This window comes from Protopterus annectens, chromosome 5.part0 (genome assembly GCF_019279795.1).
Source record: "Protopterus annectens isolate FY-2018-M chromosome 5.part0, PAN1.0, whole genome shotgun sequence".
In the NCBI taxonomy this organism is placed as follows: Eukaryota; Metazoa; Chordata; order Ceratodontiformes; family Protopteridae; genus Protopterus; species Protopterus annectens.
The window spans coordinates 1,487,815,123-1,487,842,039 of record NC_056735.1 but is presented as its reverse complement, the minus strand read 5'-3'; the positions used below and the strand labels follow the sequence as shown (position 1 = coordinate 1,487,842,039).

General features: G+C 36.7%; 1 protein-coding gene across 1 annotated transcript in view; it reads left to right on the top strand.

Moving 5' to 3' along the window:
• NARS2 (asparaginyl-tRNA synthetase 2, mitochondrial) overlaps positions 1-26,917 on the top strand; it is a 1,353,496-nt gene that overhangs the window by 1,048,668 nt on the left and 277,911 nt on the right. Inside the window, exon 9 of the mRNA XM_044072015.1 lies at positions 3,251-3,317. Coding sequence (XP_043927950.1) covers positions 3,251-3,317 — 67 coding nt within the window. The remainder of the gene's footprint in view (positions 1-3,250; positions 3,318-26,917) is intronic.

The following is a 26,917-nucleotide window of genomic DNA, read 5'->3' as shown; positions in this document are numbered from 1 at the left end:
CATCCTGGGTGAAGGTAGAATGCTGCTTAGAGTCATACCTACCTGAAACACATAATCTGTGAGTTCAGTCATGTCTCTCTTCATATCGTCCAGCGAAGTACGTCTCAAGTCATTTACCCCAACATGGACTATGACAGACTCATAACTGTGCTTCTTGAGTGACTTGAGTGCATGTGTGATTTGATGGATCCTAGAACCTGACAAGCAGCTGACCATGACCTTCTCTGTACCCTTCAATCTTTAATGACTGGTGAGAGGGACATCTGTGTATCTCACTATGGAGTTGTCTATGACCAAGACATTAGGTTTTGATGTGTTTTGCCTTAGGGGCTTATTTGCTGAGACACTGATGTATGTGTAATATTTGCATGGCCGTATGTGCAAGTGGTTTACGTTTGAGAGGTCTCTGATCTTTTGGTAGACTTCTAGTGAGTACCTCTGCATATGTGTGTTGTTAACAACCACTAAACAGAACACAAACTATGGACCAAGTGCAAAAGCAGTCACTTATAAAGATAAAAGCACTCCAACAGCTGCTGTTCACCCAAAAACTCCTTTAATGACGCAGCACAGCACACCACATAGAACTATGTGGTGTGCTGTGCTTTGTCATTAAAGGAGTTTTTGGGTGAACAGCAGCTGTCTGAGTGCTTTTATCTTTATTATATGTGTGCTGTTGTGTTATGACCTCATTTTGTGTGAGAGGTGAAGTGTGTGTGCTGACAACCTATTTGTTGTCCAGTTTGCTGTTACGCGAGAGAATTGATTCCAGTAAAAAAAGAACAAAATGTTATTAGTTGGGCATATAAAATAATGCTTGTGAGCTGTTGAAATTAATCAAAAGAGGTTAGAAAATACTTTGAAATGAGAGTGGAAAGACAAGACAGAAAATTTGATAGGGAAGTATTAAGTACAGAACAGCTCTGGTTGAGTTTATAGTTGAGTCTAGAACAGAGGTTGCACTACAAAATGGGAATAAAGAGTAGGGCATATTAAATAATGCATGGTAACTATAAGAATTAATCTGAAGTGGTTAGAACATACTTTAAAATGAGAATGGACTGAAAATATATACATATTTTGCAACTTGTTTAGTTATTCTGTCACAGTCATTTATGCTGAGTTTACCTACCCTCATTTTAACTAATTGCTATTGTTTGCCTTTGCATTTATTTATTTTTTCATGTAAGTCTTGTATAGTTAATTTTTGTTGTGTTATGTTACATTTTCATGTAAATTTTCACATTGTTGATTCTGTTAAATGGTTTATGTTTTTTATGGAGCTTCTTTCCCTGGGTCTCAACTGAAAATAGGCTCTTAATGGCCCAGTGAACTACCCCAGTAAACAAATGCCAATAAATAAATAAATACATTAATTTTATTGCCATATTTTTTAATACATTTGATGTGAGTTTATCCACTGTCATTTTAAAAACCTATTTTACTTGAGTGTGTGAATTTATTATGCTTTTCAAAAATGTAACAACTTAATACAACACCACACACACACGGCTTTGTTAATTAAATTTCTCTTATTTGTGGCTCTGAAAGTGTGCTAGTTCTACTAATTGTTTGTATTTATTATTTTAAGTATTGTATATTTCAACATACCTGCCAAACTTGTCGTGAGTAATGCAAAATGATTTGGGTTACACTCAGTTTATTCTGCATTTGTGGTTTTGAATAGAAATTTCCTTTCACTGTGTACAGTTTATATGTCTTTTGTCTTTGGTAGGGCTGACTTTTAAATAACTGTAAATCCGAAAATACTTTTATGATATTAGAAATGGCATGCAGTAGGAGACCTACAGATTGGAGATTTTACAACATCTTTAGACCTAAGATCAAGCAGTTTTCATGCAGTCATGGGGGTCATGCTGTACAGGTAGGATAGATTGGGCTGGATCCTGTTTCTCAGAAGGCACAGCTGCATCTGAAAACCACATATATTTAAGGAAAGAAAGGATAGGAATTTTAGTTCCAGTCTGAGAAGAAAGTGTAATAGTGTCCTTTTCCATACTTCAGCATCTGCTAAATGACTTTTTCCTACAACATGCACAGCCATAGCTCTTAGCAGCAAGGGAAGTGACTGTTCAGTATGTTGGATTCAGGGGAGCACAGCTAGCCCCTGCAGGTTGTTGAATTCTCTCCCAGTTTCATTGTTAGCCTTTCATGCCTTCCTTCTTCTTCCATTTGGTAGCCTTTTCTAAAAGAACATGAGTGAGTGGTCCTTCTGTCTTTCATTACTAGCTCATAGTCTACCTTAAAACAGTTGTATCCAGTGATTTCCCCTTCAGGCTCTGTCAAACGTGCTGCAGTTCCAAGTCTTAGCCCTGGCTTTTGACAGCTAACCCACACTTTGTCCTGTAAATATCTTATAACTAGCCTTGGTGCTGAGCGTAGAAATTTATTTTATTGCTTTAGATTAAAGCCAAAAGTGCCCTTCTTTTTAGGACACTGGCAAAATAGCAATTTTGCAGTAACAACGATTCAAGGTGTCATTGGTCTGCTAACATTAAGGATATTCTCTTCATTATAAACTGCATCTTGACACACAGAGAACCATCCAACCCCAACATTTCTGACGCTTCATATCAATATTATTTTTATTTTGGATTACCCTAGATTCTGTTAGTTGATGGCCCTTTAGTATCCTACATATGTAAAGCACTAATTTGCAAGGCAGCCTTTGAAAATATTGTCACATCAATGTAGCAGTATATAGAGTCACTTATTGGTAATACACTTTCTGATTGTGTTTCATGTCTTCAAATTCCTATGCCATTACAAAGATCTGTGTATTTTATATTTATTTGTCTACTGCTTGCTTCTTCCTTGGTATATTTCTTATGATAGCTAGTTAACTGACTGAAAATAGAGGAACAGAGACATGTTCATAAGGAGCCTATAACAAACAGTGTAACTTCCTAAACATCATAGTGAATATCTGTACAGCAGCATTTTTCTGAAAGCAGCTTTTGGGGACCAAAGATACTGAAATGTGCCAGCCAAGACACTGCCTAATATGATTTGCAATGGGAATTTAACTGAAATAAAGAAAAAAATACATTTTACCTGTCTATAACTTAATGGTACCTGCTTTTCATTTAGGTGTGGGAGACTTTGAATTGATGTTTCCTCTTAATTAATACATAGCTTTGTGAATGGATTCTTATAGTTATATCTGTCTTTTTCTTCTTTCGGCTTTTCCCAGCATCTGTCAATTTACAGTTTTCATGTTTTGTTTCAGCTTATCATATAATGAAGCAATAAATATTTTGAAGAAAGATGCACATAAGTTTGAGTTCAAACCAGAGGTGAGCTTGTTTTTTTTTTTTTTTTTTTTTTTTTGCTGAATTAGTATATTAAAAGCCTGAATTAAGCATTAACGGTCAAGCTAGAACATACTTTTTGGGATATTTTTTAACTCTTCTCTGAAGAAAAGGCAAATTGTTTAAACATGGATTCTAATAATATCTGCTGTTTGGGTTTTCAGTCAAACAGCTAATGTAGTTGGTTCTTAAAATCTGTACTTTGGTTCTGTTTTTATTGTTATATTTTCCTAATTTTATTTTTATTTAGCATTTTGTTATATTTAAAATGGCTTCTTCTGTATTTTTACAAATATTGTGACACATCCTCAGCTGTTGTCAGTCATATTTTTACTTAGTAATTGTCATGCTTTCTCTCATTTGATGAATGAATAATCAATGTTTGTGAAAATGTTGTGCTATCTTTGTGAACCTGTGGGACTAATGCAGAAACAAACCTCTTGCAGAGCTAGAACACCTGCTCTCTAATGCTAATATTAAATGGAAGGGGCAGTATAATAATGACTTTCAAAAGAGATCACCATAAGGGATTTATGGTGATCTGAAAATATGTGAATAATGGCGTTTATTGTATTCCTTTAATGTAAAATGCTGGTGTACTGATCTGACTCTCTTGCCTTATGTATTCTCTACATTACTGCAGAGTCATATGCGTCCTATTTCCAGATTATTTATTCAGAGTTGTACTATTAAAATTAATTGTTTACCAATACTCTAGAACTAATCCCCCCCCCCCCCACACACACACACACACACACACTAATTATAAAGAAAGCACATTTACATCTGTATTTAATGGGCATGCATAAGAGGTTTTTGACTTTGGATGCTGTTTAGACAGATTAACTGCAGACTGTAGTGTTTTTTGTTTTGTAGGATTGATGCTGGTATGCACATCACTTGTAACCTATTTAAAGTAATATAGGTTATATAATTATACAGTTACAGTTTATGAGGAATGAATCATATTACTTCATGAAAGGATCAACAGTTACCTCATTGATAAGATTACTTTTGAAATGCAATGTGATTTTTGACGATATCTCAAGAATGGGCTTGTTTAGTAAGGAAGTATTAACTCTTTGATTTAGCTTAAAGAACTTTGTTAAAAGATGGGTTTAATTACCAGGTAGCCAATGTACATGTTTGTTTCCTCTTGCTAAATCTGTTCTTTCTTTTGTGCAGAGTTCTAACAGTATCATTTGTCAGCCTGGATAATGCCCCCTTTTTGCACTTCCCAGCCCCTTGTAAAAAAAAAATGTCATCAGAATTGCGGACTAATTCGGAAAAAAAATCAGAGGTGAGGAGCAAAAAAAAAAAACCTAAGATAGCCTCCAGGCCTCTCCACTGCTGTGAAATGCATTAAATGAAAAAAATGGAGATTCTTTTTGAGCAGATTAACTGTTGGAGGTCCCACAGTATATATATATTTTTTAAAATAACATTTTATTATTTTCACATAAGAGGTAATAAGCATACATAAAATCAAACATGACTTTCGGAAGAAAAAAATTTCAAGACACAGTAATTACATAATCAAAAGATAAGCCCATTAGTAATTAATACCTCTCATAAAGTTAAGAAAAAAGGAAACATTTATAAAATATTATGAAAAATTAAGTACTACTATGTATATGTATATACAACTACTGAGTGTTTAGGAAAATAGAGCCAGGTATTACAGAAAAAACCTTAGATTCCTGAAGTACCAGCAGTCGTAAAAAGAGAAAATAAAACAAATGTAATAAGGAAAAATAAATAAATGTATGATAATAGTATTAATGATGATAATGAAGTATGATAATGTTGTTAATGGTACTGATGACACTAATAGTAATGGATTATAAAGGCAGATAATAATGTTTTTAATAATACTGTTACTGAAAAGGGACAAGACCAATTATCCTAATCTAGTATGATCCTCTGATTAGGTGAATATCAACTTCTCTAATCATCCTGAATAATAGTAAAGATCAGGTTCCAAAATTCCTGATAATAATCTTTCTTATTAGGATTCTTAGAAAGATTTTTTGTGAAGACATACATTTTGTTGCCAAGGTTCTGAAGTTTTTCCCAGATAGTTTAGTACGATCCATCCAGTTTTTTTTTATATATAGTTTGATTAATAAACATATTGTGATAAGTACATAAAGTTTCAGTTTAGGAAGTTTAGCATCAGTAATGTACAGAAGTGTCATTTCCCATGATGGTGTGGATTTTTGATATCCCATCTTTTCCAATCTGACTTTAAGGGAATCCCAGAGTTTATATGTATGCTTACAAGACCAAAGGATGTGCCGTAGGTCAGCTTGAGGAAAGGAGCAACACGAACATGCTGGGGACTTATTATGATTAAATTTATTTAAGATGCACGGTGTAAAGTAAGAATTATTGATCATCAGTTGTGTATGTAAAAGCTTTTGAAAGGGAGAGTACTTCAAAGTGTATTCTGTTGCTACTGGTTTATGATCCTCACTTAATTCGTTATTATATTGACTCCAACAATCGGAGAATACCAAAACACTTTGATATTTAAAAGTTGTTAATGCTTTAAAAGTAATTGATAACATATTTTTCTTTTTGGACAGGTTGTTCATAATGGCTATAACCTTAGGAATGTCATTTTCATTATTAGGTTCATCTATGATTATAGTTGTAAGAAGTTCTGTGATTTGACGTAAGATAATAATATATTTCTGTCCCAATTTTAGTACCTCTCTGAGTTCCGATAGTGATTTCTCTTTATGTCTGTATATATCCTAGACGCTACAGTCTTTAATTAAGGGGAAGTCTGCTAGGTTAATCATTTTATTGTTTAGTCTTAAATTGGGGTTCATATGAATTGGAGGTATGGATGAGCTTTTTCTAACTCCACATAATTTATTAAAGTTTGGAAAATCTTTATTTTTTGCCTCAATGTACTGTTAATAGATGAATTACTTAAACTTTCAGCTGATAGAAAGGGCAAAGCTTTAGGCTGAAATTATTATTTTTAATATGATTATGCCAGATTTTAACCCATAAGGGATGCCATGTGTCTTTATTCAGTTCAACATTTGAGATTAGAATAACTCTGAACATATGATCCAATAATAAAGGCAAAATTCTGGCAAACCTAGACCCCCTTTTAATTTAGGGTAACTCAGCTTCTCATATTTTATCCTAACAGATTTTGGGTGCCAAATAAATTTGGCCACTTCCTTGCTGATCATTTGAAAAAAGTTATTAGGGATACACAAGTTAGAGGCATTATAGTGATATAAACGTTTGGATAAAACGTTCATCTTTATGATTGCTACTTTTGGTAACGGGGCCAAATTAAGTAGCTGCCATCTGTGAATGTCTTGCATATTACCAGTCCATTTTTTCATAAGATTGTTCTGATACATGGATGAAGAAGTATGTTCAAACTGTATTCCGGGATACTTAACTGAGTATTTAATTTTGTATGGAGACTCAGAAAATAAAAACTCTTTATGTTGTAGTGGGTTAATGGAAAATATAAGTGATTTATTATGATTCACTGAATAGTTCGAAAACTTTGAGAATTTTTCAGTTTTATCATTTAGCCACTGAATATCAGAAATAGGATGTTCACAGTATACATTTAAATCATCTGTATATGCTGATAGACTTTAACATTAAGAGTTTTAGGGATAGAGTGAAATGTGGTTTGAACAATTGTGAGTAATAAGGGTTCGAGATATAGGTTAAAAAGACGAGGGGATAACGGGCAGCCCTGTCTAGTTCTGTTCAGTATTCTAATAAGTTCAGATAATTTCCTGTTAATGTAAAGGTAAGTAAAAGTTTTATTATATAAGGTTTTGACAAAGTTGATAAAGCTCCTAGGTATATTAAATTGTGCCATGGTCACAAATAAGAACCTCCAACTTACTTTGCATGCATCAAATATTAGTCCATATCTCGGGTTTTTGTCTTTTCTATTAAGATGTAACATGGCATCTATAGTTAATGTGTTATCCCACATCTATTTAATAAAAAAAAAAACAGTTTGTTCTGGTGTAGTTAAAGAAGGCATAGCCTTTTTTAACCTCTCAGCTAAGATTGATGACAGTATTTTCATATCTACATTAATTAAAGATATGGGCCTATAGTTGTGCAGATTGGATCTGTCTTAAGTTATTTTTAGGTATGAAGATGGTTTTCGACTTACTTAAATGATGCTCAGATATACCATATACTTTTATGTAATTATATACTTTCAACAAAATTGATGATAAGGTTTGATTGAATGTTTTATAAAATTCTGAAGTATATCCATCTAAGCCTGGGGCTTTTCCCTTTTTCAGTCTACCAATGGCATCAATTATTTCTTGTTGTTCGAGCGATGCCTCTAAATTTCTTACATGATTCTCTTTAATCTTTGGAAATGTTATTTTGCAGAGAAAGTTTGTAATCTCTTTCTGAGAGGGTTGGTGGTTATTAAAGCTATATCATTCAGTATAAATTTGGTGAAATACCTCTATTATTTCTCCGTCTGTCCTGAAAACCTTATTTTGATAATGAAGAAGTACAATCCTGGCCACTTCTTGTCTGTTTGCAATGATACTGGCTAACACTTTTGATGGTATTTGTGCCCATTCCGAGTATCTTGCTATACATCTTGGCTCGTATATGGAGTAATTATATTGATATAACTCGTATAGTTTTCTTTGAGTATTACTTATTAATTTTTCGACATCAGGGTTTGAATTAGTTTGAAGTTCTTTCTCCAACTCTGTTAATTCTTTGATTAGTTTATTTTCTTTCTCTTTTGTTATCTTTTTGAAATAAGTAGCTTTTTGGATAAGGACACCTCTCATCTGTGCTTTGCAAGCAGCCCATTGGATGTCATATGGGATATCTGTACTTTCCATACTCATGTCTAGATGCGTTAAAATGTTGATTATTTCGCAAATTACCTCCGCTTTCAACAGTAGGTTATTATTTAAAGACCAACTTCTACTTTTAATCCTATTTGTTGATCTATTTAACATATTAATTTTTAATGAGATTTTGGAGTAGTCTGAAAAATATCTCGGTTCAGTGTAATACTTAACATCCTATTCTGTCAGAGACTCCGAAATAAAGAAAAAGTCTATACTTGACCATGTATTATGACATTTGGAATGATATGTATATAGGCCCTTTCTTTCCTGTCCTTCCCCAAAAGAAATAGGGTCTGTTAAGCCTAAGTTGATCATAAGTTCATTCAGGGTGATTGATGCTTGCAAATTTTGTGCTTGGGGGTTACTAGTATGGTCTGTTCCCACATTCCAATCACCCCCTACTATTATTTCATTCTCAGTGAATTTATTTAGAGTATTGTGAATTTTTGTGATAAAATCATGCTGCTTCTGACAAGGACCATAAACGTTTAGAAAAAAGCGTTTGTTTATTGTTAAAAGTGTTAATGGTTGTGAAGTAGCACCATCTACCCCTTTCATCTGAAAATTGTTCAGTAATTGCATGTTGAAATGACTTTTTAATTATTATTGCTATGCCGTTAGATTTTGAATTATCCCCAGCTGCGATTATTTCTTTAATCCATGTTTTGTTTAGTGAACCTTTCCACTCTTCTTTTAACATATGTGTTTCTTGTAGGAAGCACATGCGAGCATCTGATTTTTGTATACTAAGTGTAATAACAAATTCTTCTTATTTTTGTCTTGCAACCCCCTCACATTCCAACAATCTATAATCCACATCTTAACGGCTTAGTCACTGGAGTTTAATGTTTCATTTGTACGCTGTTGGTATATTTGGTTACCAGGCTCTCATAAAAAAGATTAAGTAATATAGCTATTAATGCTAAAGGTATATGTACATACTGAGGTATGAACACGGCAGTAGCAATTCACTCTTTCAATCCCAAACCTGTGCCCATCCACCCGCCCCTCTTGTTTGAAAGAGCATACTTCTTTTTGAAATAAAATTTTATGCAACTTAAAACAAACATTATAACAACTTTAAAGAACACTAAAAAACCTTTTAAACATATATTCAGATGAAATATCATTCCTAGATATGCTACCCTTACCCTTTTTACAAAAATCCAGTCATCTCCTATTTATGTTATAGTGAAAAAAAGAAAATAGGGTGCATTTAACCATCATGCTATTAGTTAATAATATAATGTCCTACCCCTTCAGCAATAGGCTTATCATTGCTGCTAACTGGTTTTCTGAATGTCACCAGAAGTATGATCATTAGACATGAAATTTGCAGGATAAAGCTAACCAGAACAGAAAAGCTCATTAAACTTATATAGTATCATGCCTATTACTTTACTTTATGCCCTTTCATAAAGCATTGCAACATTTTTTAACTTTGTTAACAAAAAATACATTGTCTTTAATTCTTTTTGCACAATATAACATTAGAGGTTTCTTTAGTTCTAGCCAGCAGCTTTATAGTCATTGAAAAGAATACTTATTTTTATGTGAGAGCTACAAGGCATTAAATCACCCTAGTATCAAACAGTAGTAGTCATCACTCAAAGATAATCAAGTCAAGACCTAGAATTTTTTATAACTACTTTTAAACATGCTTGAGATTCTACACCATATTGCATTCTTTTTGTGATCTGTGATAGGTAGTGGACCACAACCGAGTGTTTAAAATTGCTGGTTTTGCAATTCTTCTAAGATATAATTGCAGTAATATATCACTGACCAAGTCTTTAACAGGCATCTTATTATTATTTCAGACATTTGTAATAGATTTAAGGTTCAAAAACAACTTTTACTAACTGACTTTTAATATGATTGAGAATATCTTTCTCATCTGTATGTTAACTTCTGTCATAAAATACCTGTGATCCGCACTAAATGTTCATCAGAAGCTAGTATCTTGTATGCCCTTAATTTACAGTTGTGGGTTAAGACCTTGAAAAGATGTACTTTCTTTCACAAGTTTAGTCTGTTTTTCTTTGGGCGTGCTTCATTTATACAAAGGAATCGGATCCAAAACCGGAAGTTGCCACCAATAAACGCTCTTACTTGACAACAGAAAATAACACTTATGTTCTTTTGCTGATCCCTTCTTGTCGGTGAGCATTTCCGGGTGCAAATAATTAAAAAGAAGCTAAAGGAAAAAACAAGTTTTTAATTGTACATTTTAATTTCACACAGATTTATTCAGATATCATATTTGACGTCTGGGCTGTTAACGCTCGTAGTCGCTAACCTAAAAAGAATAAAAGTGACAGATTTAACTGCACGAGGGATCAGTTATCAGGAGCTTTGCCAAAGCATTTCAAAAAAGCAGTTTTGGCTTCCTTAGGTGAGTCTGCTATAAACTTCTCTTCGCTGAATGTGAAAATCAGAGTGTTGGGGTACCTCATCTGAAATTTAATGTTTTTCTTAAGTTCTGCACAGTAAGGTGAAAGTTTCTGATGTCTTTCTTTTATAGCAGTTGGGAGATCCTGTAATAGAGTTATTCTGTGGCTGTTCCAGATAATTTGTTTCTGCTTTTTGGCGGCTAGAAGTAATTTTACACATCTTGGAAGTTCAATAATTTTACATATATTTGTCTAGGGGAGTTCGAATTCTGTTTGGTGTGCAACACTCTATGTGCTCTTTCTATAACAGGTGTATTGGCTTTCTTATCAAGGTTAATATAAAGAGGAAGATTTTTGTAATTATTTCAGTGAGTTGACTATTGTTATAGAATTCTGGTAAGCCTCTGATGAGTATGTTATTGCATCTACTTCTTGCCTCAAGGTCTAGTACTTTTTGTTGAATGTCCTGTATTATTGCGTTTTTGGTGCTTAGTTCTTCTTTTAGTAAGGTGATCTGTAACTCATTGTTTTTGGTAGATTCTTTGCTATCATTCATTCGTTCCATCATTTGGTTTTATCTTGTTCCTGAAGCTTGATAGCTGTTCAGAGAAGCATTGCATATCATATCAGTCTGTATGTTTACTTTCTGCCTTTTAGTAAGGATCTCCGTCTCTGGGGAGGCTATTGCAGATAATTTAGTCTTACTGGTTTGTGTTTCCATAATCTCTGCTTCCTTGGACATGTTTTCTAAGCAGTAGCAGACCGTTGAGTTTTGTAGCTATGTTGTGCCTGTTCAGGCCTATTTTTTCATGTGCTGGATGCTTTTCTGGGAACTTTCGGGATAAGTAGTAACATTCTTGCTTCGGTAAGCATTTAGAGCTGCTTTTTGCACCTGTTTCTTGTTAAACTGCCATTATTAGGTAAAGTTTTCCTGTTTTCTTTTGTAACTCGATAATTAAAAGACCTATTATAATTTTTGGGAGAGGAGGCTTATGGAGAGGGTGTTTATAGGATGACCACTATCTTGGAATCTCCAGAGGTCCCACATTAACCCTAGCTTTACACATATCAATCTGTTTGTTTACTTTCTGCCTTTTAGTAAGGGCCTCCTTCTCTGGGGAGGCTATTGCAGATAATTTAGTCTTACTGGTTTGTGTTTCCATAATCTCTGCTTCTTTGGACATGTTTTCTAAGCAATAGCAGACTGTTGAGTTTTGTAGCTATGTTGTGCCTGTTCAGGCCTATTTTTTCACGTGCTGGATGCTTTTCTGGGAACCGTCGGGATAAGTAGTAACATTCTTGCTTTAGTAAGCGTTTAGAGCTGCTTTTTGCACCTGTTTCTTGTTAAACTGCCATTATTAGGTAAAATGTTCCCGTTTTCTTTTGTAACTTGATGATTAAAAGACCTATTTTTGGGAGAGGAACCTCATGGAGCGGGTGTTTATAGGATGACCACCATCTTGGAATCTTCAGCGGTCTCACAGTATATTGCTTTGCTGTTTGCAGTGAGATTTATTGGCTTCTCTTATTTGAGTGCTGGGACAAATTCTGGCTCCCCTGTGACTAGGAATTTTGTTAACTGAGTTATCATTGCAAGACTGCCAACATTTAATCTGCATAAAATAAATAAATATACAATGCTTCGTAGCATAGTTTATTTTTTAAACATGAAACTTATTTATTAAATTATCACTTATGATATAGCCGATCATACTTTATATATATATATATATATATATATATATATATATATATATATATTAAAACAAACCATATTGCCATAATCTTAGCAGCAAGATTTATATATCACGAAATACATTGACATAATTTTAGTTGCAAACATTATACATCACTTATAATCTACCCAGTCATTGTCAGTCAGACATTACACAGCTCGTTCAAATCCTGCTTTCTTTTAAACCTCATTCCTCCCCTGTATGTATTGTTCCCACAATTCCCATTTTTTTTCTATGGAATTTGCACCTACCCTTTCCTAAAGATCCTAATTCTAGTTTTTATCTCTGTTACTATATCCATGACTTGCAGTACAGTTGGTTTAGACTTTGATTTACATTTTCTGGTAACAGCTTTTTTTGGCAGCCATCATACTTATACTCAGCAAGGCCTTACTATATCTAGGCAATTCCAATTCTGTATCATAGCTCAGAAAAATCGTTTCCCTAGATTCACCAATTTGTTCACCCAGTATCTCTGATAGAGTAATCTGCCAACTCATTACACTCTCAGAAAATATGTTCCCAGTTACCTCTTCCTTCCCCATCACACCTCCAACATTTGCTGTCTACCTGCGGAAAAGTTCTTTGGAGTCTACTTGGGGTATAAAAATACTTATGTAAACATTTCCAAGAAAAAATTCTAAATCGTCTAGATTTTGTTGCATATGTTGTTGACGTACATATATTCCCCAATTTTTGCTTTGTAAATTGGTTATCCAGTCTCTATTCCCAATCCTTTCTAACCTACTGATAGATTCTTGTAGTTGTCATGCAATAATTTGTATGTTCCTCTAATTATTCCTTTTTTAACAGCAGTTTCTGTTGTAGATTGTACTGAAAACTCCATGAGTGCTGGTCTTTCATTTCTTTCTCTTTGCCTTTACTCTGATATCAATCCGTGATAGGGAAGGCAATCTCTAACCTGCAGTCCATTCTATTACCTTTCCCTCTCAAGTTATTTGCTCCCAATATCTTGGTTCTGCTGCAAGTTGTCTGCAATAAATTCCACCCCCCTCTTGCCTGTTGTCAATATCCCTAATTGCAGTCATTCCTATCAGCAGAATCCCCTTTCTCCTTTCCCATATTGGCTTAGATCTTAGAATACTTTCTGCTATTTTATGAATATAATATTTTGCATGATTATTGTTATTCTCCTTAAAGATCTGCATCCAAAATCCCAGTCCCTCCCTGTTTCATCATCACCCCTTTCCAGTTTGAATTATAGTTTTATGCTTGTGCTATGCATAGGAGCCTTAACTGTGTAGCTCTGAAATACTCCTTCAAATCAGATAATCCCAATCCGCCTTGTTCTATTGGAAGAATCAACATATCCCACTTGACTCTTGCTGTTTTTCCCTCCCAGGTAAAATCCTTCATCTCTTTATTAATTGCTATCCACAGCTTCTGCTCTGGTTGATAAAAGTTTACCTGACCAGTATAGAAAACTAAAGGGACTAAAAATATTGTAACTGCTTATATCGTTCTGTCCATATCCATATAACAGAGCTTCAAATTTCTCACTTTTTGTATTATCTTTTGTTTTGTCTCTTCCCGCATATCCTTAGGTGCCACATTGGAATAATTTTAATCCATACTCCTAAGTACTTCATTTTGTCATGTCCCCATAAGTATGGATGTTGCTGAATCAGTTAGTGTATAGTACATAATTTGCAGCTATTGCCTTTCTTTTAGCTTTAATAATTTTGTATCCCAAAAAGATCTGAAACTGTCTCAAAATGTTCCACAACACTGAAATATCATTTCTGGTTTTATCAGGTATAAAATAATATCATCTGCAAATAGAGACAGCTTTTCTTGACTACCGTACCAATTATATCCTTGAATTTCTGAGTCCTTTATTTTCTTTGCCAGTGTTTCTAAATATAATGCAAATAATGAAGGGGAAAGAGGACACCCCTGCCTGTTCCAATGCTCAAGTAGAAATTATCAGAGAGGAACCCACCCACTTTAATTTCCTCCTCTGATCCCTAATATGTACTCCTAATCAATCTTATAATTTTATCTATTAATCTAGCTACTGTTAATTTCCCCTGACTGTAACCAGGGGTAACTTTAACCTGTGAACTTGTCTATTCATGTTTGCCTATGTATTCTTTGTAAATACCATGCCTGTAATATGTCTTCATTGTTTTTATTAAATCGGTTTACCTTGGAGCTTTTCTCCCAGGGCCTCCGCTGAAAATGGACATGAATCCAGTCAGACTGTCCCAGTCAACAAATGCAAAATAAAATAAAAAAATGAATTATCAGGGAAGGCAAATGCTCATAGTCCCAGCAGACTCTATCAAATGCTTTCTCTGCAGCAAGACTCACCAGCAACAGTGGTATTTTCTTACATTCTGCTTCCCTCTGGATCCTCAGTGTTCTGTTAATGTTGTTAAATGTTTGCCTTCCCTCCACAAAAGCACTTTGATCTGTATCTATCAATTTTGGCATCACGTTTAGCCATTACAGAGATAAACACTTTGTAATCATAGTTTACGATTGAAATGGGCCTGTATGAAGCTTGGTCTGATGGGCTTTACCCCTCTTTAGGCATTACAACCACTACCACTTTCTTTCAGAATGTTGGTACTTCTCCTCTGCTTAAAATTCTGTTAAAGCCTTCCAGATCTTTATCAGTTTTTTTCCCTCCAAGCTTCCAGACTTCCACAGGAATAACATCTATTCCTGGGGACTTTCCTTTAGATTGGTTGTACATCACCATTCTTATCTCATCTTCTCCTATCCTAACTGTTAGTAATTGAGCCTCATTTGCCTCTAACCTTGGCATATTTAATTCTTCCATAAACATTTCCATTCATATCTTTTCTAGATTTCCGTATTTCTCTGCTTTATACAGACTTTCATATAATTTCTGAAATATTTCTAGTACCTCTGCACAATCTCTAATTATCCTCCTTGTTATAGGCTCCCTAAGCTTGGTGACAGCCCTTTCTACTTTATGTTGCTTGAACTATTGTGCTAATGTTTTTTGTGCTCCATAGTAGTTATCAAAAAACAGTTGCTTAATAGCAATGGTTCTAAACTCATGTATATTATCAAGGTAGTCCCTTATTTTCTGTTTAGCATTCTGCAGTTGTTCCTCTTCTTGTAAAGAGATTCCCCATATTCTGCAATATTTAACATTTGTCAGTCCCTCTAAATAATTCTTGTGACTTCTTAACTTATCTCTTTTTCTTTTATTTCCACCCTATTTTTAAACTCCACTTTAATTTTATCCCGTTCCGTACCTATATATTCAGAAGAAATTACTGTCTTCTCTAATAGCTCCTGAATAATTTCTACTGCCCATTCCTTAAATTCCTCTCTTTTCAACAGATAGGTGGGAAAGCACCAGTGTCTCATTTTTATTTCATTACCCTGTGTTTTTATTTTAGTTATTATTGGTGCATGATCTGAAATAGTTATTGGGGCATATCAAAACTGTCAATTAAATGCACAAGCTCCTGTGAAATGTAAATTCTGTCTAGCCTAGCCCAGTTTTTGTATCTTGGGGAATAATATGCAAATTCACTCCGAACTCCTACTACTGAATTCACATCTTCCATGCCAAATATTTTCATAAATTTCTTAAACATCTACACTGCTTTGTTGTATTTGCCCTTCTAGGCCCCCCGACTCATCTTCACTGCTGCAAATCAAATTCTAGTCCCCACCTATAAGTGATTATCCTTGCTAAAAGCTGATTATTTCTCCCAGACTTTTTATAAGCTCCATTATAGCAGTTTTAGGCGGAATGTAAGTACATGCCAGTATAATCCTTCTCCCTTGCCAGTAGCCCCTTAGCACTACAAATCTGCCATTATCTTTTTATCTTGTTCTATCACAATTGGAGCTCCTCTTGCAATTAATATAAGTAACTCCTCTTTTCGTTTGTCCCAGGTATTCTTTTGAATAACCATCCTGAAAACCTTCCTGTAGCAAATTCATATGTTCAGTTCTTTCCAAGTGAGTGCAGTATAGCTATTTGCACACTACATTTTAATATAGTTCACTGCTGTTTCTCTTTTGTATTTATCTGTGAAACCATTGACACTTAAAGACATTACAGAAGGCATTGTTGTGTTAAAAAGTTATTATTCCCACTTTTTAGGTGTAGCAGCTTTTTTGATAAGTGTCTAGTTCCAGCTTTTGTGTTACATGCATACATTGTTTAGCAGGGTGAGCTTTTATGCAGTTATTTCCTGTCATATCTATTTGAGCCAATGTCACATCTTACAAAACTTTTTTGTTTTATTGAAAGCCCTCACACAAAATATCCCCAATACCCCCTAAAACCTATTAACTTAATACTAACACACAAAACTATGTACATGATCAAGTATTTAAGTTTTTCCCTCTTAATAGGAACATGTGTCCCAAACTGACAGCCGCACTCATAGATTTTGGGTTAACCTAAAAGAAAGGGAAAGGTTATTCATGCATGATACAGCCTGTGCTAATGCTTTCAGAAAACATTATCTTCTAGCCATTTCTCTTTATCAGATTGTCTCCATGGAGACATGAGAACCAGATACAAAGTAGCTACTAAAAGCATACAGTTATTTGCTGGAAAAAAAGCTGTATAAAATTCAGTGTTCTTTTTCATTTACTTGCTTTCTCTTAGAACTTGTTACTAGATCAAGCTAAGGCTATTAACCCAGCCATTCTCCTATACAAGAATGAGAAAAAGTACATCATGGTTTTTTTTTACTTTGCAGTGCCTACATTTCTCAAAACTGTATAAGGAGAAAGAGATAAGTGAAAAAACAGGAGCAGCTGTTTACATTAATATCCACATTACACTTAAAAATAACTGAATAAACTTTATAGCATGCAAAGAAAATCATGCACTATAAACATATTACTTTTAAGAAGAAAAATTATTTAAACTTTCTCCCTCCTCTTCCCCTCTCCTAAGTATTTTTCCAAACATTAATGACACAAAGTAGGGTACATGCTCTAGAGTCCTTTACAAGTTTAACAAAGTCAAAAAAGTCCAATATTTCTAGATTTTCTTTATCTTTCAAATGATTCGTAGGTGGTTACTAGGCTATTGACCCAAAGGTCTGTATAAGCCTAAGAGTGTGTACCCAGTATAATATTATAAAATCCCAATATGAAGGAAGTTTCACAAATATAATTATTGCTTTGTAATCCCACATTTGTCAACTTCCAAGAAACTGGTTTTATTTCTGTTCTCCATCGCCCATATCCTGTCTCTACTTAATTTCCAATGTACTCTCAAGTCTTCTAGTCAACTCTTGCGCTTTTTTTCTTCTCTCAAGCATTTTCCATTGAAACATTGGAAAACGCTTTACTGGCACAGCCTCCCCTTGGTCTTTATTACCAGAAGAACAAGAAGCAGAATCTCCTTCTGTTTCACAGCTCACTTTGTGTTGGACAAATTTTTATATGTCCTCCTTAGCATGTACTGCATCAAAAATGATGTTGTCCCTCCAGGAAAGAATATTTTGAAGATAGCTGGGTACAGCAGTTTGAATCTCATGCCTGCTTCTTGATATTCCCTGAATAGTGGAATAAATGTACTCCTTTTCTGCCTGGTGTACAGTGAATAATCATTTTCCACAAGCACTCTGCTGTCTGCCACTTTCAGTAATTTGTCTTTCTGCCACAGTTTTGCAAGAATCAACTCCTTCTGCTGGTAGGATTGCATCTTTGCTATTAAAGGTCTAGGTTGCTTTCTGTTAGCCAAGTTTGGAGCATACACATGATCCGCCCTTTCATTTAACAACTCCTGCTGGGGAATACCAGTCCACTTGCTTATTTGTGCTTTCATAAACTTAATACAGTCTGTTCCTCCCAGCTTCACTGGTACAGCAAAAAATCTCAGGTTTTTCCTGCATGCTCTGTCCTCTTATTCTTTTATTTTTTTGAAGCATCTCTTCTGAGAAGTCTTATGTTTGGCCAGCCTTTTCTTCATTTTGACCTCTCATTTTTGCAGTTTTAGCACCTGGAACACCCACGGAGAAACTTTAGTAAAAGGATACAAGACCTAAACAATATGTCCCTGTCACTATACTCTGTATCCTGCAAACTGCTAAGAGGGGACCTATATCTGGCATACAAGGCATACCCTGACACATTATTTATTTATTTTACATATGTTTACTGTGAAAGTCCGACTGGATATATGTCCATTTTCAGCAGAGGCCCGGGGAGAAAAGTTCCAAAAATCAGAGTCCAAATACATTAGGAACAATAGAAACATTTATAGATAAGCATAATATGCAGTTTTAGTAGGGTTACAAACATAGATAAAACATAGTAGACAACATCAAAATCATGCGGCTTCAATTTCAGACAATAATACACGCAGTTATGGGCTAAGTCCTTTCAAGAAATACTTGCTGATGGATTTACTCTACATCAGTAAGTTAAATGGCATCAGAAGTACTCTGACTAGGGATCCTAAACCTCTTCTCCAACATCAGCATAATGGTTTGGAGGGACAGGTGCATCTTGCAGAGGATACCACTGCTGGGAAACAGACTTCCCATCCACATAAAATACAGTTCATCCCTGTCCATATTCAAGTGCATCTTATATCTGTGGATGTGAAACAGAAAATTTACACCAGGACTGCCCACTGTACTACTTATGGAAAGAGGCGGCTCCTAAATGCTTTATCCCACTCACGAGCCCCCCTCAAATGTCTTTGGAATGATCCCAGTTATTCTTATTAAGGGTAATATATAATTGTCAACCATGGCATGGGTGAGGCCAGTCTATAACCAAATGAGGTAGGCTATTTTGAGCACAAAAAGGGAATTTACTAGGCTTAAAATTGCCTGAAAAGGCATATGTCCTAGTAATTGACTATGAACCTATGCACACGCTAATGTGTGGCAAGCAGATCTTTTATGCAGTTGTTTCTTCTCATCTTCATTTAAATTGATGTCATATTTTTCAAGACTTTGTTTTAATAAAAACCCTCAAACAAAAATAAATGAATACAATTTCACCACCATAGGTTCATAGGTTCATACTAGGCTATCTGCCCGAGGGCATTTACAAGCCTAGCCCATAGTTTTGTGGCTTACGCCACCCCTTTAGTTTGGAGAAACTATGCCCATTATTTTGCTGTGCCTCTGTCGAGCAGTGACACTGAGGTAACCCCTGGGGTGTATCTGCAATCTCCCATCCATTGGTCAAGATTCCTCTTGAACAAGGCCAGCGAGGTGCTCTACCTCACATAAACCGGGATTTTGTTCCACAGCATAGGGAGTCTTTGGGTGATGAATCTATCCCTCCAGCACGTCCTATTAATAACCGTGTCGAGGTTTAAGTCTCCCGCCCTTTTGGCTCTGAGGGATCTAGATTTTTTGAGATGAAGCATGTTCATCAAATCTGGGTTTGACATGGCCTTGTATGTCAGGCACAGGTCACCTCTGAGCAAGCGGTAAGCAACTGAATATAACTGGAGTTCTTTCAGTCGGGCAGCATAAGACAGATTTTTGAGACCCTTTATCCTTTTGGTGAGAAACTTTTGTGGCCTCTCCAGCTGCTGCAAGTGTCGGGTCAGATACATTCCGAATGGGGCATTGTACTCAATCATTGGCCTGATGAGTGATGAGTATAGGGAGACTATGACCTCCCTTGATCTAGATGTGAATCCCTTCATGATAAGGTGGGCAATGTAGAAGGTCTTCCTAACTACTTTAGCAATATGAGTGTCGAATGAAAGGCTACTGTCAACCTGGGTTCCCAGGTCCCTGATAACTTCTTCTGTGATCAGGGGATTGCCACCTATATGGTAGCTAGGGGTAACCTTGTTTTTCCCGAAGGGTATGACTATGCATTTCTTGGCATTTAACTTTAGGCCATGGCTCTGGCACCAGTTATCCGTTTCTGTGAGACCCTTCTGAAGGATATCTGTGTCAGATGTGTTTTCGACTCTGGCCCAGTTTGCAGTCATCTGCAAACTTTGTCAGCCATAACCCTCCTGTGTTTGCTTGTACTTCAGAAAAGTAGATGCCAAACAAGAGTGGGCCCAGGACTGAGCCCTGTGGGACACCACTTGTGACAGGCTTTGAGTCTGACATGGCGCCAGCAACTCTGATCCTGTGGGTTCTGTCACTCAGCCAGTTTGCAACCCATCTTGTAATGTATGGGTTTACATTTAAGTTGATGAGTTTTTCAATGATACCCGAGTGGGGTATTGTATCGAAAGCCTTCGCCAGGTCTAGGTAGGCTGTATGGACTGCCTTTCCCTCGTCAATGGCCTTGGTGACTGTTTCGAAAAAGTCAACCAAGTTTGAAAGGCATGATCTGCCTTTGACAAAGCCAAACTGGGTTGGATCCAAAGTCTGCAAATTCCCTATGTCTTTATTTATGAGATCCATTATGATCCTCTCCATGGCTTTGCAGATAAGGCTTGTCAAGCTAATGGGACAGTAATTTCCAGGGTCAGTGGAGGCACCGCCTTTGTGGAGTGGGACCACAGTCGCTGTGCACCACTCCCTGGGTACGTATCCGGAGGTGAGACTAAGATTAAACAGCTGTCCTAACTGTGGGTTTAATTCCTCATTGAGTTTGTGGAGCACACAGCCGGGGACACCATCAGGTCCCATAGATGCTGTGTTCTTTGCTTTGGAGAGAGCAGTTCTCACCTGGGCGTTAGAGATGTTTGGGGGGCTACAATCATTTGGTATAGATATCTCTCCTTTGGGGAGAAGTTTGCACTGAACCTGTCAGCCAGTATGTTGGCAATGTCTGTAGGATCAGTAAACTTTACATCATTTTGAACTAATTCTGAGCATATCTGGGAGTTTCCTCCTAGGCTTCTGACATAGCTAAAGAATGCCTTATGGTTGTCTTTAGAGTCCTTAGCTATTTTTTTCTCAAAATTAGCTTTGGAGGATTTTATGAGAGCTCTTAGCTTTTACTTATAGTGATCAGCGGTGTCTTACCTTTTAAGGATTTTGCTCTATCTTGTAGTAGCTTTCTCCTTTTGTTGTAGAGTTTGTTTATGGCTGGGGTCCATCAGACTGGACGCTTGCCTTTGGTACAAAGAGCCTTTGTTTTGCTTGGGATTGCCTGATCCATGCAGCCCTGCAGGTACTGGTAGAAGGCATTTGTAAGTGATTCAGCGGTTTGAGTAATGTTTACCGCCGGCTCGGGGGCCTTAAAGGAGACCACACTAGTCTTTAGAAGTGTGAAGTCGGCTTTCGAGAAGTTCTTTACTGTGGTCTTTTTATTTCCGGTGGAGGCGGGATGAGGACCTCCAGCGAGATTAGTTTGTGATCTGATCTCACCAGTGAGGGGTATACTTCCGGTGTTGAACATTGTGCTCCCATGTTCGTGATGATGAGATCAAGTATGTTTTCTCCTCTTGTGGGGATGGTGACTAGTTGTTCCATGGCATTTGAGTTTATGAATTCCAGGAACTTTTGGGCTAGAGTGTTTGGGCTTGAGTAGTGTTCCCAGTCTATATTAGGGTAGTTGAAGTCACCTAGTATGATGGTGTTCGGAGATACAATTATCCTCCAGTGTTTTCAGGAAGGCCATGTGAGGTTCCTGAGTTTGCGAGGGTGGCCTGTAACATGATACAAATTGCAGAGCAGTCTTGCCTATGGTTAATTGCACCTGGATGGTTTCCGATGCATCGTGCGTTGCCACCAATCTTGAGGTGTGGGTGTCCTTGATGAATATGGATACCCCCCCTCCTTTCTTGGTATTGTCCGGATTTTGGGCCGGAACGCATGATATGAGGTAAAACCTGATAGTGCTGGGGTGCTCTCAGGAGCCTTGAACCAGGTTTCTGTCACAGCATAGACATCGATGTTCTCCATACTGAGAAGGGCCTCGAGTGCGTGCATCTTGAGGTTGAGACTTCTGGCATTGAGCAGCATTACCCTTAGTTTTTTTTCTTTGTTGTGTTCTAGGGTGGTAGGTTTAGAATTTGAGCCTTGCCTAAAAAGGCACTATGGGGTGGCAAGAGCCTTTGCCAAAATCCGGAATCCCAGGGGTGACAGGTGCAAGCCGTCCCTTGCGAAGCAGCGTGGCTTGTCCAGCATGTCATCCCAGGCAGACAGACATTGGATCCCCTTTGAATGACACCAGAGTTTAAGCCAATTGTTAAAGCTGATCATCTTATCTCTGTATTGTGGCATCATTCTTGGTGAAGGTAGGATACTGCTCAAGGTCAGGGTCATACCTGCTTGGGCTACATAATCAGAGAGCTCCTCTATGTCTCTTTTCATGTAGTCCAAGGAGGTACGTCTCAGGTCGTTTACACCAGCGTGGACAATGATTGAGTCGTACTTGTACCTGCTGTTGAGAGACCTGAGTGCATGCGTTATGTGGCGGATTCTAGCACCCGACAGGCAGCTTACTGTGACCTTCTCCTTACTCAGTCTGGTGAGCGGGACGTCAGTGTGTCTGACTATGGAGTCACCAATGACTAGTGTGTCTGGCCTTTTGTTTGGCCTTAAGGGCTGTGACTGCTTGACACTCTGACTGTGTGGTCTATGTGTAGCAGGTGTTGTGTTCTGAGGTGGTAGTTGTTTGGGTGTCTGCTTTGGTGGCCTCTGCTGTTTTGGTAGATTTTTGATCAGAGCCTCCGAGTATGTCTTTGTGTGTTTATGTGTATGATTTGAGGTTGTGATGGTATTATGTGAGACTGGGTCTATAGTGTGTGTGGTTACCTTCTCTGGTCTTGCCAGTCCTATGTTAAGAGAGCTCAGCCTCCAGTTTGGCCATATAGTTGCATCTCCCGCATGTATTTGTGTTTTGTGGGAGGAGGAGAGGGTTGTCTGTGTACATGAGGCAATTGTAACATTGCTTCAATATTCCCAGGTTCACCAGCTGAGCAGGAGAGGACATTAGCAACTGATCCCTCGACATGCTAGAAGGAATAGACAGAAAAACTTAAAAAAAGGTTCTGGGGGATGTGGGTGACCGGGAAATGGGGTTTGCTTTTTTGGGGTACTTTCTATAACAAGAGTGCTGTATCGAGGTGATAAGTACTGTAGGAGCAAGTGCTTGGCTATACAGATAGAGAATAGTCTACTTGGGAGTCAAGTAGAGATAATTTATAGTTATAGGATACACTAAATAGAACAGTAGTATACTTTGAGGAAGGTAGTTTTAAGGGAAAATTTGAAGAGTGGACTTTAGGTAGCCCTAATAGTTTAAACCTGATTAACGGCTGCCCTAGTGTGTAACGGTAGCAGCTCAGCTAATGGCTAAAGCGCTTTATAGCAGGGGGCTGGAAAAGACAGGAAATGACCCAAAATGGCCAATAAACTACAAGTTACTGCCTTAAACCACTCCTCTAAGGACAAACAGGCAGCTCAGTACTCCCCACTCTCACTGGTGAGTAAAGAAACTTCCCTTGACCAAACAAGGAAAATGGAGAAACACAGGAACCAAGACAAAGCCCAGGGATCAGCAAAATCTGGTCTCTGGAACACTAGTTAGGAAAGTATGGAAAAACAAAGATATTTTTTTTTGTTTTTTCAAGATTATTTTTACAGAAAGGCAGAAAACACAATAAATGCTATAATTTTCGATTAATTGCTATCAAAAGCTAGTACACTTGAGTGTATTAGCCTGTAATTTCACTTTTAGGCAAAACTTAAATTAGCAAGTGCAGTAAACAGTTTTAGCTTATAAAGACAGAAAAAACAGTGCAAACTTCAATAAAACAAGCAAAAACAGTGGTCGAAAGTATCAAATAGTCGAAAAAGCCAAGAAAAATACTTAAAATCTGGAAAGGTAGTCTTTTCTGGTCTCTGCTGCTACAGGAACACTGCTGGCCACCACGAGGAGTTGTGCTGAGTTCTCAATAGCTGAAAAAGCCCGCCAAAGCGCGCTTTATAGCAGGGGGCTGGAAAAGACAGGAAATGACCTAAAATGGCCAATAAACTACAAGTTACTGCCTTAAACCACTCCTCTAAGGACAAACAGGCAGCTCAGTACTCCCCACTCTCACTGGTGAGTAAAGAAACTTCCCCTTGACCAAACAAGGCAAATGGATTAACACAGGAACCAAGACAAAGCCCAGGGATCAGCAAAATCTGGTCTCTGGAACACTAGTTAGGAAAGTATGGAAAAACAAGGATATTTTTTTTGTTTTTTTTTCAAGATTTTTTTTACAGAAAGGCAGAAAACACAATAATCCCTTATCATCTTAGAAAAAACACACAAAGCTATGTACATCTTCAGAAAATGAAGTTTAACCCTTCAGATAGCGACAGTTGCCCTAAATCAACATATGTTTCTACAGGCATTATGTAACCTAAAATTAAGATTACCAATGTTAAAGTGCATGCTACAGCTTGTGTTCACATGTACACTGATTGCTTTCTGTTCTTATCTCTGTTCCCCTCCCTGATGTGAAAAGCAGATTGTATGCCTTCAGAAAACATTAAGTTTTACAGATGTGGAAGAATTGCACTGGATATCTATAAATAAAACTAGTTTATATACTTTTTATTGAATTCATTAAGGTATTGATGCTGGTAGAGAGGCTGCTGTCTCTTATTCATTTGCCATAATGTAAAACTTTAATCACTGAACTGCTTGCCATCGTACCTTTACTTTTTGAATTTCCCTCAGCAAAGAATGCTCAGAATTCTTAAGATTAATTGCTTGCACCTGCAGACTGCTCATCTCCATGTAGAAGTAGTCAATAATGCACATTTGTAAATTTCACTCGGATCAGAATGTATAGCTGCCTTAGCAGCAGATATTACTCCTACTGAATATTTGCTAATGGGAAAAAAAACAAGCTAATAAGAAGCTTGGCATATTTCATGGTTTTCATAATTTTGTCTTATTTTCCAAGCTCACTTAATCACCATTGTAACAGTAAGAGAAAATATCTTAATTCTACATATAATCAGTGCAATTTTGCACCCCACTCCCACCCCAGAAGCTCAGGATCACATCATATTAACATTAAACTTGCTTTGGTTCAACTTTTCTTCTGTTGTTATACTGTAAAGCCTTTATTTCTTATTACTAAAAAAAGCCCTGTTTGCTTTAATATCTTTACCACACACAACAGCCACACAGGAGACTCCCCTCACATGTAAAATACCCCATGACTGCACACTACACAAAGCTATTTTAATATATAATATACAGTTTATGTCATGAAATGTTTTATACAAATATTAGTAAGAACAAAATTTGTTTACCTACAGTTACTTTTCCCCTTTTAATGTCCTTCTAAACAGTAATGATATAAAGTGGGGTATGTGCTCTACAGTCCACCCACAAATCTAAGAAAATCTACAAAAGTCCAGTCTTTCTCAGCCACTTTTTCTTGTAAAGCCATATTTCACAAAAGTGGTTGATGCTTTATAGTCCAGCATTTATTCACCAGTTTTAGTGTTGCTGGTCTTCTTTCTGTTCATCCCCTTCTCCCAATGTTAGACCCTGGCCCAAGACTAAGGTTGTCCCTATTCTTCTAGTCAACGTCTGTGTCTCTCAAGCAATTTTCCCAGGAGCATTAAAAAGGCCTCACTGGCCAAGTCTTTCTCTCTGAGCCATATTTTCAGAAGAATGAGAAGCAGGAGTCCTTTTCCGTTTGCTGGCTCACTTTTTGTTGAATAGACTTTATTGTCTCCTTAGCCTGTTCTACATCCAGCATATTTTTGATTCTCCAGTAAAAATATTCTAATGACAGCTGGACACAGCAGCTTGAATCTCACACCTGTCTCTCAACATTCCCCAATTGCTGGGATAAATTTGCTACTTTTCTCCCTGGTGTACAGTGTATAATTATTTTCCACAAACACTCTGCAGTCTCCAGTTTTTTAATACTTTCATCTTCACCATTGTTTTGTCAGGATCAACTCTTATTGGTGGCATGATTCAATCTTTACTAATACAGGCCTTGGCTGTTTTCTCGTGGCTGGTTTGGAGCACACACTTGCCCTTTCAATTAACAAACCCTGCTGTGAAATACCATTCCATTTGCTTATCTGTGCCTTCATAAAGGTAATACAGTCTGTTTCTTCCAATTTCTATGGTACATGTAGCAGAAAATCTCAGATTTTCTCTGTGAGCTCTGTCTTCTAACCCTTCCATTTTTTGAAACAGCTCTTCTTGAGAAGTCTCATACTCAGTTTTCCTTAATTTCATCCTCTGATTTTTGTAGTTTTATCAGTTCATCTGAATAGCTAGTTAAAGCTTCTGTTTTTTCCAGCCTTTTGTTATTTGAGTTGATGTACTCCCTCAAGGTTTCATTTATTTTAATTATCTCTGAGTACATTTGATTTATTTTTTCCTCTAAATTACTAGGAGATATCTATTGTACCAAAGTTGAAGTTTGAACTGCTTTTTGCTGAACAGCTGCAGGAATCTTCCTAGCCACTGTTTTCTCTTCAAATTTTCTGGTTGATTTTCTTTCAGTTTTACTCAAGGTGAAAATATTTCTAAGTTTCTTTTTTTCACAATGGAAAAGCTGGAATTAAGCTGTTGACCAGTTTGCAGCCATTTTGGAAGTCCTCTCTTACTTCCTTCTTGATATAAATACATACCTAGAGGGTCATGAGACTAGAATGTCAACTGCTTCTAGTATTGGGCAC